The sequence below is a fragment of the Falco biarmicus genome, chromosome 9, assembly GCF_023638135.1.
Source record: "Falco biarmicus isolate bFalBia1 chromosome 9, bFalBia1.pri, whole genome shotgun sequence".
NCBI lineage: Eukaryota > Metazoa > Chordata > Aves > Falconiformes > Falconidae > Falco > Falco biarmicus.
In genome coordinates this window covers 26,466,587-26,481,293 of record NC_079296.1, presented here as the reverse complement: position 1 = coordinate 26,481,293, position 14,707 = coordinate 26,466,587, and the positions used below count along the sequence as shown (strand labels likewise).

At 48.4% G+C, this 14,707-nt stretch overlaps 1 protein-coding gene across 3 annotated transcripts in view; it reads left to right on the top strand.

Moving 5' to 3' along the window:
- Positions 1 to 13,373, top strand: part of SUFU (SUFU negative regulator of hedgehog signaling) — a 95,580-nt gene extending 82,207 nt beyond the window's left edge. For all 3 annotated transcript variants that reach the window (XM_056351449.1, XM_056351450.1, XM_056351451.1), the window contains exons 11-12: positions 9,595 to 9,663; positions 12,881 to 13,373. In XM_056351449.1, coding sequence (XP_056207424.1) covers positions 9,595 to 9,663; positions 12,881 to 12,970 — 159 coding nt within the window. In that variant the 3' untranslated portion in view covers positions 12,971 to 13,373. The remainder of the gene's footprint in view (positions 1 to 9,594; positions 9,664 to 12,880) is intronic.
- Positions 13,374 to 14,707: the final 1,334 nt, after the last annotated feature.

The window sequence follows — 14,707 nt, the reverse complement described above, 5'->3', positions numbered from 1 at the left end:
CTCAAGTCTTTGATCATGTGCAACGTACATGTTATGCATCAGATATTGTTGCAGACTCTGACATATGAGCCAATACAGTGCAGTAAAAACAAACCTAGAGAGTCCTTGTTAACTGCAAATTCTAGCACACAATTTAAGAAGTATCTCTGCACTTTAGCCTTGCCCCTGTTACACACGTGTATTTATACTACATCTAATTGAAGCATCGTACATACTTTTTACAAAGCATGCCTGCCTCATTCAGTGCGCAGATGCAATGTGTTTGGGGGATGAATCAAGAGTGTGGAGTAAAGTAGACTCTTGCCTATAGGATTCCCACTTTGTCAAAATTAGGTGGTGTGTAATGAATGAGGCAGGTCATTGCAGAAAAATCACAATAGCCCTATAGCAAAGCCTGTTAAATATTGCCCTGGAGAACTGGATCCCGTTCCTGCCTCTACTACTCTGTTCCTTCTCAATGCTGTTTGAGAGTCTTGAGCTAAAATGTTCTCGCATGGCAACTGAGTTTGTGTTCTTCATGTTCTGGATGCCCAGCTCAAAGCCTGAGGTCTGATCTGTGTTCCCAGTGGCAGGAGGAGGCAGGGAGGAATTCCTCAGTGGTTACCCCTGTGCCCTGCAAGGTCTGAACAGGCTGGAAAACAGGGACCTGCAAGTCTCAAGATGGTCACCTGCGAGAAGTAGACATTCAGATTCAATTTTGTCTTCATTCATTTTCCCATGTCTGTTCAGGACAACCTTCTTCCAGTCATCCTGTGAAGATTAATTCAGTGCTTGCCAAGTATTCCAGCTCCACAGATGAACACCAGAAACAGTTTCAGGAAGAGATTAAAATTTGTTCTTGCAGGTCAGGAGAGAGAAGGGATCTCTCTGGGGTGGGAGGTCAGCCTGGGAGTCGAAAACCCATGTTCAGCTCCCTACTCTTGCTGATTTTCTCTGTGACTTTGTTAAGTCTCTTAGCTTCTTTTAGCCTCCCTCCCCCATCTGCTGCACAGAGAGGAGTGCTTCCCTGCCTCACAGAAGTGTGAGGCTGAGCACGTCAGAGGCTGTGAGAGTGGTAAGGACAGTAAGATTAGGTACTTCCAGTGTAATCCATGCTGGCAGTAGTTGGATGGAGCATACTAAATAAAGGGGAAGAGAGTAGGAGGGAACAGGGAAACAACTTGAATGATAATGAAAAGAAATGATGACTAATGCTGCATTCAGTGAGCAGAACCGTCCTGAGGACTGAGCGGGGCAGAGGTCTTGTGGGAGAAAAACTGCAGGCGATCCTGTGATTACAGATTTGTTTCGTGAGGCAGACGTACGCTGGGGCCAAATTAGCATGGCACAGACAATCTCTGTGCAGCCATTTCCAAAGCTTTATATGCCTGATGTCACTGATCTCTTAAGTGTAGAGGGTTTTTTCCAGGTAATTTACTCGGTTTCAGGACGAATCCTGTTAGGCAGATGGAGGCTATGGTTCATTTGCAGTTGGCACCCTCCGATTCTCAGCACAAGGTCCGTGTCTCTGCATGAGCTGAGGAGCTCACGGCAGTGGTGGGGTATTATCCTCTGGCACTAGCTGCTGCTGGAGGACACTGCTCACCTCCTGTGCCAGTAGATTTGCGATGTCCAGCAGAAAGCATGTGGATGCTGGAGCTGTGGAAATGAGGTTCTCCTCCAGTCTCCCTGCCCTTCGTGTTGCCTCCAGCTTTGGCCTCTGATCTGCCCTCCATCCTGTTCTTCTGTGTCTCCGTCTTCCCCTCATCCTGGCCCGTCTCTGCTTTCCTCTCCTCCCCTTCATTTAAGTTTGCAGATTCCTTCTCCTCCTCCTCCACACGGCCTGACTTCCAGCAGAAACGCTGAGTGCTGGAGAGTTTCCCTGCCTTTAGTCCTGATGTGCCTGGTGCCATAGCAATCCTTGCCACTCAGAAGAATGATCAGAGGGAAAACTGCTCCTTAGCTGCCTCTGCCCTGTGTTTGCCTCTGCCCTAAGGCAGAGCTGCCTTAGGCTGGGACATGCTCTATGAAGAACAGCTCTTCAGTACATCTTTCTGCCTTTCTCTGAAAGGCAGTGGACAAACAGTGACTTTCAGAGGCTTCTGACTTGGCAAAGCATTTTCACAATCAGGAGAAAGACTTTCCCTTGACCTCCAGAGCACTTTTTTGCTAATCTCCATCACGTTCCTCATAAGGGTAGTTCTTGTGCTTTGCAACAAAATGATCGTACTCATTTGTTAGTACTGTCAAAAAATTATTTTTTTCAAAAAACCTCTCTGGGATAACCTGATTGTTTTTCCTCTAAAAACCTTTAAACAAAAAAACCCACCAAAACCAAGGCATCCAGCATGGAAAAATAAGTTGAGGCTTAGGACAGCAAGGTCACACTGCTCATAGAAAATGTTAAATGTGCCTGTAGGCAGGATAGGTACATGGAGGCTGTGGGAAGCATCCAGCGTTCATGAACTATCAACATGCACTATCTATGCTGGCAGTTGCAGCAGAGGCGGGGGACTACTGTGAGCAGGGTCATGGGAGATGATCCATTCTTTTGGTTTGGCAACCTAAGTGAAAAATCTGGGAAAGAAGATCAAACTGAGCGCAATCTTTAAATATTTTCAGTTTTTCTTGCTGAAACAAAAGCCTTTAAGAGACGAAAAGCTGAAAAAAAAATCTTTTGTGCTGAATGAAACCAGAAATAGGTTTTCTTCAATAAAAACAGAAAAGAAAAAAAAAATCTAGTTTTGTAGAACGGAGCTGGAGTTGTTAGAAGTTTTGCCTTCTCTAATGAATTTTGAGGGATAAAGCACTCATGTAGGGTATGAGAAACTCATATTTTATTTCTTTCTTTTTATTTGAACCCCTGTTTCTACTTCTTGGCTTTATGGGCACCACAACTATATTTTGGTTCTTCCTCAGCTCATCCAATTGGAGTTGTTCCACATCATATAAACACTGAATTAGTCACAGAGACAGAGAGCACAAGAGAATGACTCTGTTCCGGTAGAGTTAGGACATTCCCCTGGAAATGAGCACATCTGGTTCTTCTCTCTGCTATACCACATGTTAAATCATTTATGCACATTGGCATAATGGCAGCAGCAGAGGTTCAAAGCAACGTTTGAATGAGCTACTCTGATGCTTGAGATGTGTGCTTGTAAGTGGCAGCTATGGGTCCAGTCCTCTCTTGAACAGATAGGGATTGATTTTTGGGTCTCCCCAAACTTGAATAGATGTGTTACGCCTAGCACAGTGAGCTTAAGGACAACACCCACAAACTGGCTGAAGTCACGTACAACTACAACCTGCTCTTCTCCAAAGCGTTTTTATGCATCTACCTCAAGAAGACCTTTTTCAGAATCTTTTGGGTGGCTTCCCACAAATTCTTGGGCAGGTCTAGGAAATCTAAGCTAACACTTTTCCAGTAAGTTTATTGTCTTCCCCAAATGCTTCCCAAAACCTTGCTGCATTATCCCTTTGTGTTCTTCTTCCCCACTGCTGAATGAGACACTGGAAGAAACTTAAACTAGGGTAGAAATGTCCCATCAGGTCGTCACGATCCTCCCCGTATCAGCTCTCCTGCAGCATGTTCTCTAGTACTTTGTCCAGGCTAGTTTTTGCATGAGTCAAGTTCTTTCATCCTTCTTAAGCCGGCTGACTATCCTGCCACCTAATGCCCCTCCCTTGCTACTCAAACTACATTTTGGCTGCTTTGTGGAGGATTTTTTCCACCCACTTGGAGCATTCACTGAAATGCCTGTTCTTCCTCTGCTTTTTCACTCTGAAAGAATTAGTACTGCCTGTTGTCTTGGCTCCCTTGTCAGCCCTCTCACCAACTGAGCCAAACTTTACGTGTTCACTCCATGCAGACCTGTCTGCAAAGACAGCGGCTCTTCTCAGTCTTGGCTCTGAGAAGCCCAGGTCCCCAGTATCAGCCTTGTAGTTGGGAATGTCATGGAGGGATCCCACAAGGTCAAAATCTTTCAGTGTCATCATATACTTCCTCTTCTGGGATTGTAACACGGTGGTGTGAAGCAACAGGGTCCCTGAGGCATCCGTGAGTGGATGTTGTTCCTTTACAAGGAGGATTGTGAGTCTCCTGGAGGAGCAACAGTGGAATTTCCCATCAAAGGTGTTTGTTGCAATACTGATACCTCTGAGGCTGTAATGAGAGCTGCGGTGGACTGTGGTGGACTCAGGCGCTTCTCTGAAGGTGGCCTCTTCAGGCAGTGTCAGGGCTGGGTGTGACGTAGAAGGATGCAGCGACAGGGCCTCTGCCCTGAACCACTTGCAATCAAAGCAAAGCAGCGCAGAGAAGGCCAAGCCAAGGGGAGAGCAGAGACATGGGCTGGGGGACGCTTGTGGCACAAAGCATGATTCATCAGGGGGTTTTACTGGTAATGTTTAATTTCAGTGAGAAATGCTGACGCACTTTAACTTCACTTTGTGCTGTGCTGTCAACAGGAATTAAGCTGAAACATTTTCAGACCAAAGGGCTTCTTAAAGTTGCTGGATATTTGCAGATGTAACAGATGACATAAGATGGCTTAGGGTACAGCTGCTCCACCCATTCCAGGCATAGCACCTGGATGGATGAACCCCTTCTTAGAAGGGTTGGTATGGTTACACAGGGGTTTATTGCTATGTGCCCCCACCTTCTCTGGCTGAGCCATACAAGCCAGCTCTGTACTAAGTCCAGAACTAATAAACCATGGTTTCCTTTCTTTGACAAACCTGCTAGAAAAGCAAGTGGCAGTGTTTAATGCAAACAAAGCACTGGGGCAAAGTGTGGGATTGGTTTGTTTCTAGGTAGGCAAGAAAATTGGGTATTATCGGTAAAAGCACCCCTGCTTCATTGTCCCTTGGCCAATCGCATGTGTCTTGCCCTGGATAAAGTATGTTTCCTGAAGTTGGACAGAGCTGCAGCTCAATTCCTAGCTCAGCTTCTGGTGGTCTTCCTTGATCAAAGAGTTGCCAGCTGTGCCAGTCTTTCAACATCAGTGTGACCTCTGGCCCCAGCGAGCCTTTCCTGAGCTAAGAATTTCAACCTTCACGGTCTCGTATTGAACCCTATAGTAAGAGATGGGGTGTTAACTGTGGTGTGGTATCTATTTAATGTTTTACTAAGCACCAGTTGCTTTCACAGTCAGCCGAACTACTCTGGAGCCCCATGACCTTGTGTGCATTTTTAGATCTCGCCTGTTCTCATACACTTGCGGCCGCATACCTGTAACAAGTCACAATACAGGCTTCTCAACTATCTGCGGGTGTGAAAGCTTCAACACTGAAAGCTTCAACACAAGCTCCTTCAGTTGATCCGTAGGTGAGCCCTGTAGGCAAGGTTTCAGCAAGCTCAGGTGAGATTTGCCACGAGAGGGAGACATCATGCATGCAGCCCATGTGTTCCCTGAACGCGTCCACCTGAATAAAACAGCCTAGCCTGGTATTTTGTAACATGTCTGGACACATGCAGCTGTTAGTCAGGTGGTGAGAACCCAGACTTCGGACCCCGGTTGTGTGGTAGGTACTTGTGATAGAAAACAGGGCTTATCTTTTGGCTAGCCATCATCTTCCAGGCATCTGCAGCATGACTAACAGCCACAAAGCACACAGAAAATGGAATCTAGATCTGCTAGCAAAGGGATAGCACGTGTCTGGTCCTCTCTGGGTCAGGTCAGGATGATCCTGGTGCGAGCAGGACCATGCAGCGCTGAAGGAGATGTTTCAGATACCCGCAGCTGGCTGGCAAGGCCGTTCCCTGTTCGTACTGCAAACAGCCATTACAAAGACAGCTACACCCTATAACTAGCTTCGGCAGGCTGGGCCAGCGAGAGTGTTTGTGCAGAGCTGTGAAAACACAGCACTGCGAGCACCCGGCTGCTGTGGCACCTTGGATGCCCGCTGATGCTCGGGAAAGCTCCTTTGCTTCCTCAGCACCGCCGAGAGATTTCATGGGAGAAAAGGCCTGTTCAGTGCACGTGGGATGGTTTCATTTGCCCTCCAGATTGCATTGGCTTTTCCCATGGCTGCAGCACAACAGCAGGGCTCTGTTTTCCTTTGGGAAGGGAATAAGCTGCTTCATCATTGTGATCTTTGTGCAGTGTCCTGTTGATAAGATCAGTTAACAGCATCGGAGAAAAACTCTAGATTCAGGTCTGAAATATAAAGTGAACGGAGCCTATTTGTTTAATTTGAGCTTCTAACATTTAAATCCCAGAGGAAATTAAATTAGGTGCCTAAAGCAATGGCAGTCTGTCATGTTTATTTGCTGGGAATGTCACCTTTAATATCATGCACATATAATGTGTGTGTGTTAATGTAATGGGGTATCATACTGTGCAGGAGCAGGCACGCTACAAGAACTGGAAACCTGAAATATTGTGAGTGAGGGGAGCTGAGACGGGATTGGATTTATTCTCATCCTTCTCCGTAGGAGCAAAGACTCACTGACCAGTGTGCAGGTGGTTTTGCTGATTGCAGGTGGGGGTGGCAGCCTGATCTATGAGCACAGGGCTGTATGCTCTTGAGCCATTTTGATTAGGCAACTTTTAAGAGGGGAAATCTTGTCTACATGCAAATTCAAGGATGACAGTACTTCCTGCTTCTAAGCCCTCTTCAGCTGTTGGTGTGCTGTGGACACATGCCTTGCCTCTGTATCCTTGGGAGAGCTCAAGAGTGCTGGATTCCTGTGCTGAGGGACACGGCTGTTTGGTTACACCCGTGCTTCGGAGACTCTCTTCTTCTCCAGGAAGGAGAGCAGCTCTCCCCACCAGCATGGGGTGGTAGGGTTTGGGGTGGGTTTTTTCTGACTCGGGCTGTTAAGGATGGGCTCTGAGTGACACACTGTGTGAATGTCACTGCAGCAGTTTGTCATTGCAGCCTGTGATGCCTGCCCTCCAGCAAAGTTAACTATCTATGCAGGGCTTACAGAATGGCACTGCAATATTTTTTCAGTGCGCTGCATAGAGCAGACTGCCAGTGCTTTGATCCCACACAGTCCACAAGACAGCTGAGCTGTGGACCCCTGTCGTACTCCACTTGTCAGACCCTTTAGGGAGCCAGTTCAGCTCACTGCATCAGTGGAATTTGGTTTTTTTTTCAGCTGGATTACTAAAATTCACTGAGAGGGGGCAGTGAGCTGCAGATGGGCTTCAGCAATCTCAGAGGGTTGCACCCCAGGTTAATGCTAGCCACAGTGCTCCATGTAGGTTTGCTCCTACTCTGGGAGTCTGTGGTTTAGCCAGGACCTGACCTATCTCCCTTTTCTCTCTCTCCACCCTTTGCTGTTTACCCCTGCATACCCTGTCTTGTTTTCCTCCAGCCTCAGAGCAGCTGGCTGCCTCGCACACATGGTTCCCATTTCTCTCCTGCCTCTGGCACCTTGGGAGCACCCAGGGGTCTTCCTGCTGTGCTTGTCTTCTAGTTCCCCTGCCAAAGCTGTGGCTCCTCATTCCTGCTCTGTCACCCGTCCCAACCTCTGGCATTTTTGCTCATCCGCGGATGGCTGAATATTCATTTCCTCCTTGCCTGATTGCTGTGAATACCAATTCCTCCTCCTTTTTCCGGCTGTTCTGTAGATTTTGATGTCTGCCAAATTGTTTTCATTCCCTCACCCCATTGCAGGCTGCACCTCCGCAGAAAGCGATCTGCTCGGTGCAGAGCCCCAGCTCCCCACCCAGCTCTTCCTCCTGAGCTGAGCGATCGGGTTGCCCTCCTGCCTCCAACACGGACAAACGGCTTCCTCCTCCTGCAAACAGTCAACAAACGAGTGCCTCCAGTTCAACAGGCAGAATAGTTACAGGCTCCTGCAAGGAGACTGCAGTAGTTTGCGGTGGTACTGCGTGTTTCAGTGCAATGTTTCTCAGCTTGCCAGTCTGCAGATTGGTGCCAGGTTGCAGAGTCCTGTCCAAAGCAGCAAGCTTCTGGCTCCTAGCTGAAGCAGGTTTTTTTCAGGCTCCATCAGAAAGGCTTGATGGAGGTGCCTGCATCCATGCTGAGCAGCTCAGCCGTAAACCCTGGCCTGGAAGCCTGCTGCAGGTTGAAGCTAAGTGAAGACGGGAATGTGGTGGAAAGGGGAGACTGCAGTTCCCTGCTCCTCTGGGAAGTCTGTGTGCAGTGGCAGCAGTGTGGCAAGGTTGAAGAGGAGAGAACTGCAGGCACCTGGTAGCTCTTGGATCTGGATTTGGTGTTTTCGGATCTCTTTTCTTGCCAACCAAAGGAAGAAAGGGAGACGAGAGGCTTCCCTTTCTCTTTCTGTCCAATAGCCCTGCTCGTGTGTTACCAAAATGGAGCCCAGAGGCTTCCACTTGCCAAACAGCCCACGGCATCCCTGTGGTCATTCACTCCCCACTGGTGTTACTGGTACCAAGGAGCTGGTGGGGATGGAAGGTGGTTTCCTGCATGGAGGTGGGACAGTGGAGAGCAGTGGGGCTTAGCTCCATCAGCGGGCACTTAGCTCCATCAGTGTTTGGTGCTGGAGCGCTCCCTTCTCTGGGAGGGAGCACAGACCCTCACGGCTGGGGAGAACGGGGAAGGGTGAGAAAGGGGGCGTGGAAATGGTGGTTGTTTCAGAATGGAAAGCAATGCCAGAGACAGATGAAGTGATGGAGTGAAGGAAGGAAAGAAGGAGCAGGGGGTAAGAAACAAACCTGTAGGTTGAAATGGGAATAATCCACATGATACTGCTGCAACCTAACTCCCAGGAATGCTGCTCCAAGGCCCCCTCACTGTGTGGGGATGTTTGCCTGGTCCCACACTACCGTCTCTGCTCCCGTGCCAAGCCAGCTGGCCTGCCTAGAGCTCTGGCCTTTATGGCTGTTGTGAAGAGAGGCAGGATGTGTTTGCTTTTGGCTATCACGTGCTTTTTTAAAGAGGGTGGGAGTTCCTCCCCTTGAATTCCTGGGGCTAGTTTCCCCCCCAGTGTCTCTGGTATGTGTGACTTGGGGGGCTCCATGGAACCAGGGCCGTGGCCCTCAGCTGGGAATTTTGACCTGTTGGCAGCTGCTTTCCTTGGCCACTTCATGCTTTTTAACCTGACCTTGAGATGAGCCAGAATTTTTCCCAGCGCAAGTGTGCGAGATGGTCATGTGCAGTACAGTGTGGAGGTGCCTATTGCGGGCACCTCTGGGAGCATCTGCCATACCCAGCATGCGCTTCATCTGAACGATGTGCTGCGCTTGGGTCAGAGCCCTCCCCGTGCCCGGAGCACCGGCTCTGGACAGGTCTCAGGCTCTCCCTGCGCTGTTGTTTCCTGATTAAACTGTGAGTTTAACTTCAGTGGATCAGATGAAAGTGGCTGTCTCCTACTGTCTCTCCAACAGTTGTTATCTTGACCCCTTTTTCTCCTTCCCCACACTGTCTAAAGCCAAGCCTCTAATTTTAGACAGAGGAGGATAATTGAGGGTCAAAAAGATTGCTGTATAATTTTTTTTCAGTGGTTGGGATGGGAGGCAAAGTTGGGAGCTCCTTGCCCTCAAACCTTTGTATTGCAGGAAAGAAGGGCACAGGGGAAGGAGTGAGATGGTACAGTCTGCTTTCTGCAGAAGTCATTCTGTTTCTTGGCACTTAGCTAAAACTAGCAGTGTAAAGGCGTAAACTACTGTATTTCCTTTGCAGATCCTATTGACTGAAGAGTTTGTAGAGAGAATGCTGGAAGATTTAGAAGATCTGAATTCTCCAGAGGAAGTAAGGCTGCGTCATTCCCATATCTCCCATGTACTGTCCCATAGAGCTCAGCCCATCCTGCAGCTTGCCTTTGATCCTCCCCTCCACTCACAGGCTGAAGCCCTGCCCTGTAGACTCAAGGCCTTGCTAAACTTTCACATCTGCTGTGAACTGAGGCACTGAGAGGAGGGATTGCAGTATAAACAGGGCAGGGATGGATATTAAGGGAAACTCTCTATTTCCTTTCCATCAGTGTCTTTCCCAACATGGTATCTGAGTGCCCTGGATCAAAGCAGTAGTGTCTGGGCCAGGTGGTGGGGTTTCTTCCATGCCATGCATAGTGTCCTCGGCAGCAGCTCCAGGCACACCACCTTCCCTGCTTTCAGAAAGGCTGAAAGGGGTGGCAACACATTTAGTGCTGAACAATCTATTGTAGAGGCCTCCTTTTTTTGGTTTGGGGGGCAGGCAGGGGCTTTTGCACATCTGCTACTTGGCCTTCACCTGCCGCCTCTGCGTGGTGTGCAAAGGACCATCACCAGCCTGGAAGTGTTATAGCAGCAGCCAAGGGAGCTTTATAAAGCTTTGCTGTACAGTACTAAACTTCCCCCTGCCATGTGATCTCTTCCTGGGGAACATTTAACACCCTGTCTCCCATGCATGCCATATAAATACTCTGCTTGACTTCAAAGAGCAGTGGCAGAAATGACATGTAATATTTTTAATCCCATTTTTTACAGCTCCCTGCAGACTCTAAAGAAACTTTCCTTGGCTTGTAGAGCAGCCCTCCCATCGCTCACCCTGCTCCCCTCCCCCCAGGAAAATCTCAGGGCTCTAATTGTTTAATCCAGAGTTGATTTAATGCCAGGGTGTTCTTCTCTGTGTGAGTGAGGGGAGCATGCTGCTGGCTGTGCAGTGACTTTCAGGCCAGCTTTTATCCAGTTAAACCTAATCCAAAGCTCATTTTTGCTAGCGACATGGAAGCCCAGGAGCACTTTGGTTTGAAGGCCCTTTAGTTAAGGCTTTGGATGCCTCATAGTCCTTCACTTTCCACTGAGAGGCAGAGGCAATGAGCATGGCAGCTCCTGGCACAGGGACTGGGCATTTGGTTCTGAGTTACTGTGACTTTTCTAAATTAAAGAGTGAAAAACAAACAAATGCAAAGGATGGCTTCTCCAAGAGGATTGCTTTGGAACCACTCCTGTTTATAAAAAGGAAAATACTTGAGATGAAATGTGATCTTTCAGCATCCAGATTCCTCCAAGGATTTGTAACTTGCAGGACCCTGGTTTGGGCCAACTGAAGGCGTTCCTCAGCAACCCTAACCACTGCTGCTGATATTCATGTGGTAGAATGAAGCACTGCAAGGACAGTTCGCTGCATAAAGAGCCACCTGTGTTAAATGAAATTCAGTGAAATGATCTGTCTGAATATCTTTAGCATGTTTTTCACATACCCTGGACACTGAACGCAGAAGAATCCCCTGGGCAGTGCAGGGCCACCAGATTATATGGTGCAAGCTATACCCGGGGTTTGAGTTTAAAAAAAAACAACCATAAGTAGGACTTGGGTTGTTTATGTTTCCTAGAGGAGAAAGAGTGGGAGTTTATGGTAGCTGCTATCCTGGAGGATCCTCCTGCCATGCCTGGGTCATGGGTCAGACCCTGAACCTCCAACCCGACATACTAGGGTCAGTGGGTGCCAGCTGCAGGTAACCCTCATACACAGCTGCAAACAGAGCAAGGTCAGGAGCAAATTCACATTAGAGCCATCCTTTCTGTGGAGCAGGCAGCTGGCGGGCATCTCCTTTACTGGGAACCTGCCGTTGGGTGTGCATTAGGGGCGCTTAGGGGAAGAAAAACAAGTAATTGGATAAAGATAGATGACGCACAGGTCACTGTCCGCTTCCACCAACTCTCTAATTCACATAGCCCCTAGGAAGCTTATGGCACTGCTGGCCTTGGTCTGAGGACTCTCTTGGGAGAGGACCACTGTATCTGTAACCATTCTGATTTAGCTGCTTCCAGGTCAGATTGTCACTGGTGGTATGGGATCCTGGTGAGATTCCTCCCTGGGAGTCCCATCCCTCCCACAGGGACTCGCAGTGTCACACGGTGCTACACTGTGGGTGCAGCAGAGTTTTAAAAGCAAAATGATCCTGCAGACTGCCTTACAGAGCTGTCCCCTGTGTGTTTTGGAGCCTCAGGCTGGGCACTGGGATTGTGTGAAATGCTCATGCAGAACTGGTTGCCATTCAGCTGTGGATGGGGCAAATTTGTAGCCTAAGAGATTCCACCTCCCACCTCCCTCCCCAGAGCTTTTTTTTTGAGAGATCTGTATGAATGCATGGGCCCTGGTCAAATGCGGCTGTGAGAAGGGTTGGCGGTAAGGTTCCTTGAAGCTCTGTCCCTACATGGTTGCGTTTGGCATCAGAGATGTTGAGGTGACTTCCCAGCCTAAGGCAGCGTACCCTGGAGTGACATCAGGATGGGACCAGTACACTTGCCTTGTTTGGGAAACATTGGCCAGAGACAGTGCTGTGTAAACCAGACTGGGGCAAAAAAATCTCCATTCTGTGTGCTTCAATCAATGTTTGCAAAACAGCCGGGGCAGCCGAGTGCCTGTGTGAATGTGAGGCATTGTATGGGCGCTCTGCAAAGCCTTTGTACCAATGATGGGCAGGGCTGGAGCAGAAGCGCTGTTCAGGCACGCTGGCTTTCCCCAGCCAGGGCAGCACAGTTTGCCCTCCCACAGGTGATGGCCCTTTGCAAGCCTGTCACCCGGCAGGGCCGTGCTAGCTCACGTACATCCCACCCCGCACAAGCAAGAGTTTGAAAGCTGCCGTAAGTTTCCCTTGAAAGCAAATGGGGGCTCTGGGGGCCGGAGTAGGTGAAAGGAAAGGGACGTGGTCAGGTAGGAGGGGAGATAGTTCAGCTGCAAACTTCCAGAGAGGTTGGGGAGAGGAAATGGTGATGGGGATAGAAACCCTCCAGAATCTGTCTGATGAAATAAACAGCACTTGAGCTGAAAGCTCAGAACTTTACTTTGGCAGCTGAGGCACAGGCCACATTATCTAATGTCCACTGCTGTCCAAAACATACTGATGGGGAAATGTTTTCTTGGTGGCCTCTTGTTTTAAAAAATAATAATAACATGGGGCTGCCTGCCTTTGTGATGATTTTGGGTTTTCTGTGCAGGTTGCAGAGATACACATTAACTGGTTCTTTTCACTGTCTTACAGTTTAAACTTCCAAAGGAGTACAGCTGGCCTGAAAAGAAACTGAAAGTTTCCATCTTGCCAGATGCCGTGTTCGACAACCCGTTGCATTAGAGCTGAATTACACCCTTCTAACGACTGGGAGAGCCAAGTTACTGTCCATTACCCAGTGACTCACAGGATAATTAATGCAGTAAAAACTCTGCCTGCAAATAAAAGTTTGCTGTACAACCACTGCAAACAGAAGAGGAGCTACTCAGCACCAGCCCAGACCGAACTGAGCCCTTTCCTTTATCCTTCCCAAGGCTGAGCTCTCTGGGAACAGCCTGCGTATGTGTGAGTGTGAGTGAGAAATATTTAACTATGAAAATTAGTAGTAAGAATCCTTTCTCTCTCCTAGCTACAGAACTCCCCTCTGCCTTAGCCCAGGGTGTAGACGCTCTGCACGCCTGTATTTACACATGCATTTCTGCCAGGTGCGAGCCTATAATCCATGGATTAAATGTTCTTTACGTGACTCTGGAGTCCTTTTGTTAGCCAAACTTTTACTGACTGCAGAACTGTTCTTCCATGTGCTATTTTTTTTTTCTTTTCAGAAACGGAATGGTATTTCCCCTGTTTAAAGGAGGCCAAAAGCTCACATGCTTGAAGCCGAACAGATTTAAAGATGAACTTTCTAGTTCAGTCAAGAAAAACAAACCCAGATCCTCCCTGCCCTCAAATTAGGCATGTTTTAAGTGTTGGTCTTGGTGCTATTAGCTATGGTATCGCTGCAAACAGAGGCAACTTTATTCTCACGCATCCTGTCCTTGTGCCTGAACCCCAGGGAAGGTCGCAACCTCTGGTTTTGCACAGGCAGGAGGAAGAAAGCTACTGGGGCGGGGGAGATCTCCTGTTTACAGTGTGTTTATCTTTAAAGAGATACTGTCAAGTATTTTTTCCTTGCTATTGTACAGAATCTGAGAAGCTAGAAAGGACCATTTGTTCACAGGGACAACTTCAGCAGCTCTGCAGGATCCAGAGGGCTGCTTGAAAGCATATGAAATGGAGATCTCTGCTGCCCTAGTGTAGCAGAGGGGAGATTCAGCCTCAGTAAAGCCAACTATTCTCCCTGTTCCAGCAGGGTTGTGCCCTAGTGCAGCTCCATTTTCCCCTCTAGCCTCTCTGTGGTGGCTCTTGTTGCTTACATCCCTCCTTTCAGATAGATTTGAACTGTAGGGCATGAAAATCAGTTTGAAAAGACCCTCTCTCTAGATCCCTGTGGCTTCCTCCTTGGAGCAAAACGTGGTGTGCGGAGGAGACTGTCTCTGCAGGGTCAGGTTGTGTCTCTGCATCAAGATGCTGGCCCCCCTGGATATACTGCAGCAAAGCACCGCAGGCTTTACCCCCTGCTGCTGTTGCAGGTTGTTTCTGATGCATATTTCCCAGCCTTCCTCTGCCCATTGTCTTTTGGTGACAGCTCTTCACTCCTTGTCGGGGGAGGTGCAGCTTTCCTTCCACCCCTTTCTACCTACAAGATAACTTGGCGATTTATGTGCAGTTTGCTCTGTGATCGTAATACAAGTATAACAAAAGCTTTTAACACTTCACTCCCCTGATCAAACAGCAAAGTCCAAGGAGGCCTCACAGTACCCCAGGGTTGTTTTTTTGTTTGTTTTCTGATTTAATTTCTTCCTGGCTCAGTCAGCTTTGATGTTTTTTGCATATATTTGAGGCTGGTTAATGTTGGTCAAGAAGCAGAGCTAGGAGCCACAAAGCTTTCCTTGGACTTGCTACAGAATTCTTCTGTGGCCTCAGGCAAGTCACTCAATGTCTCTCTGTGCAGAGAGGGTGATTATTGACTAGAGGGCT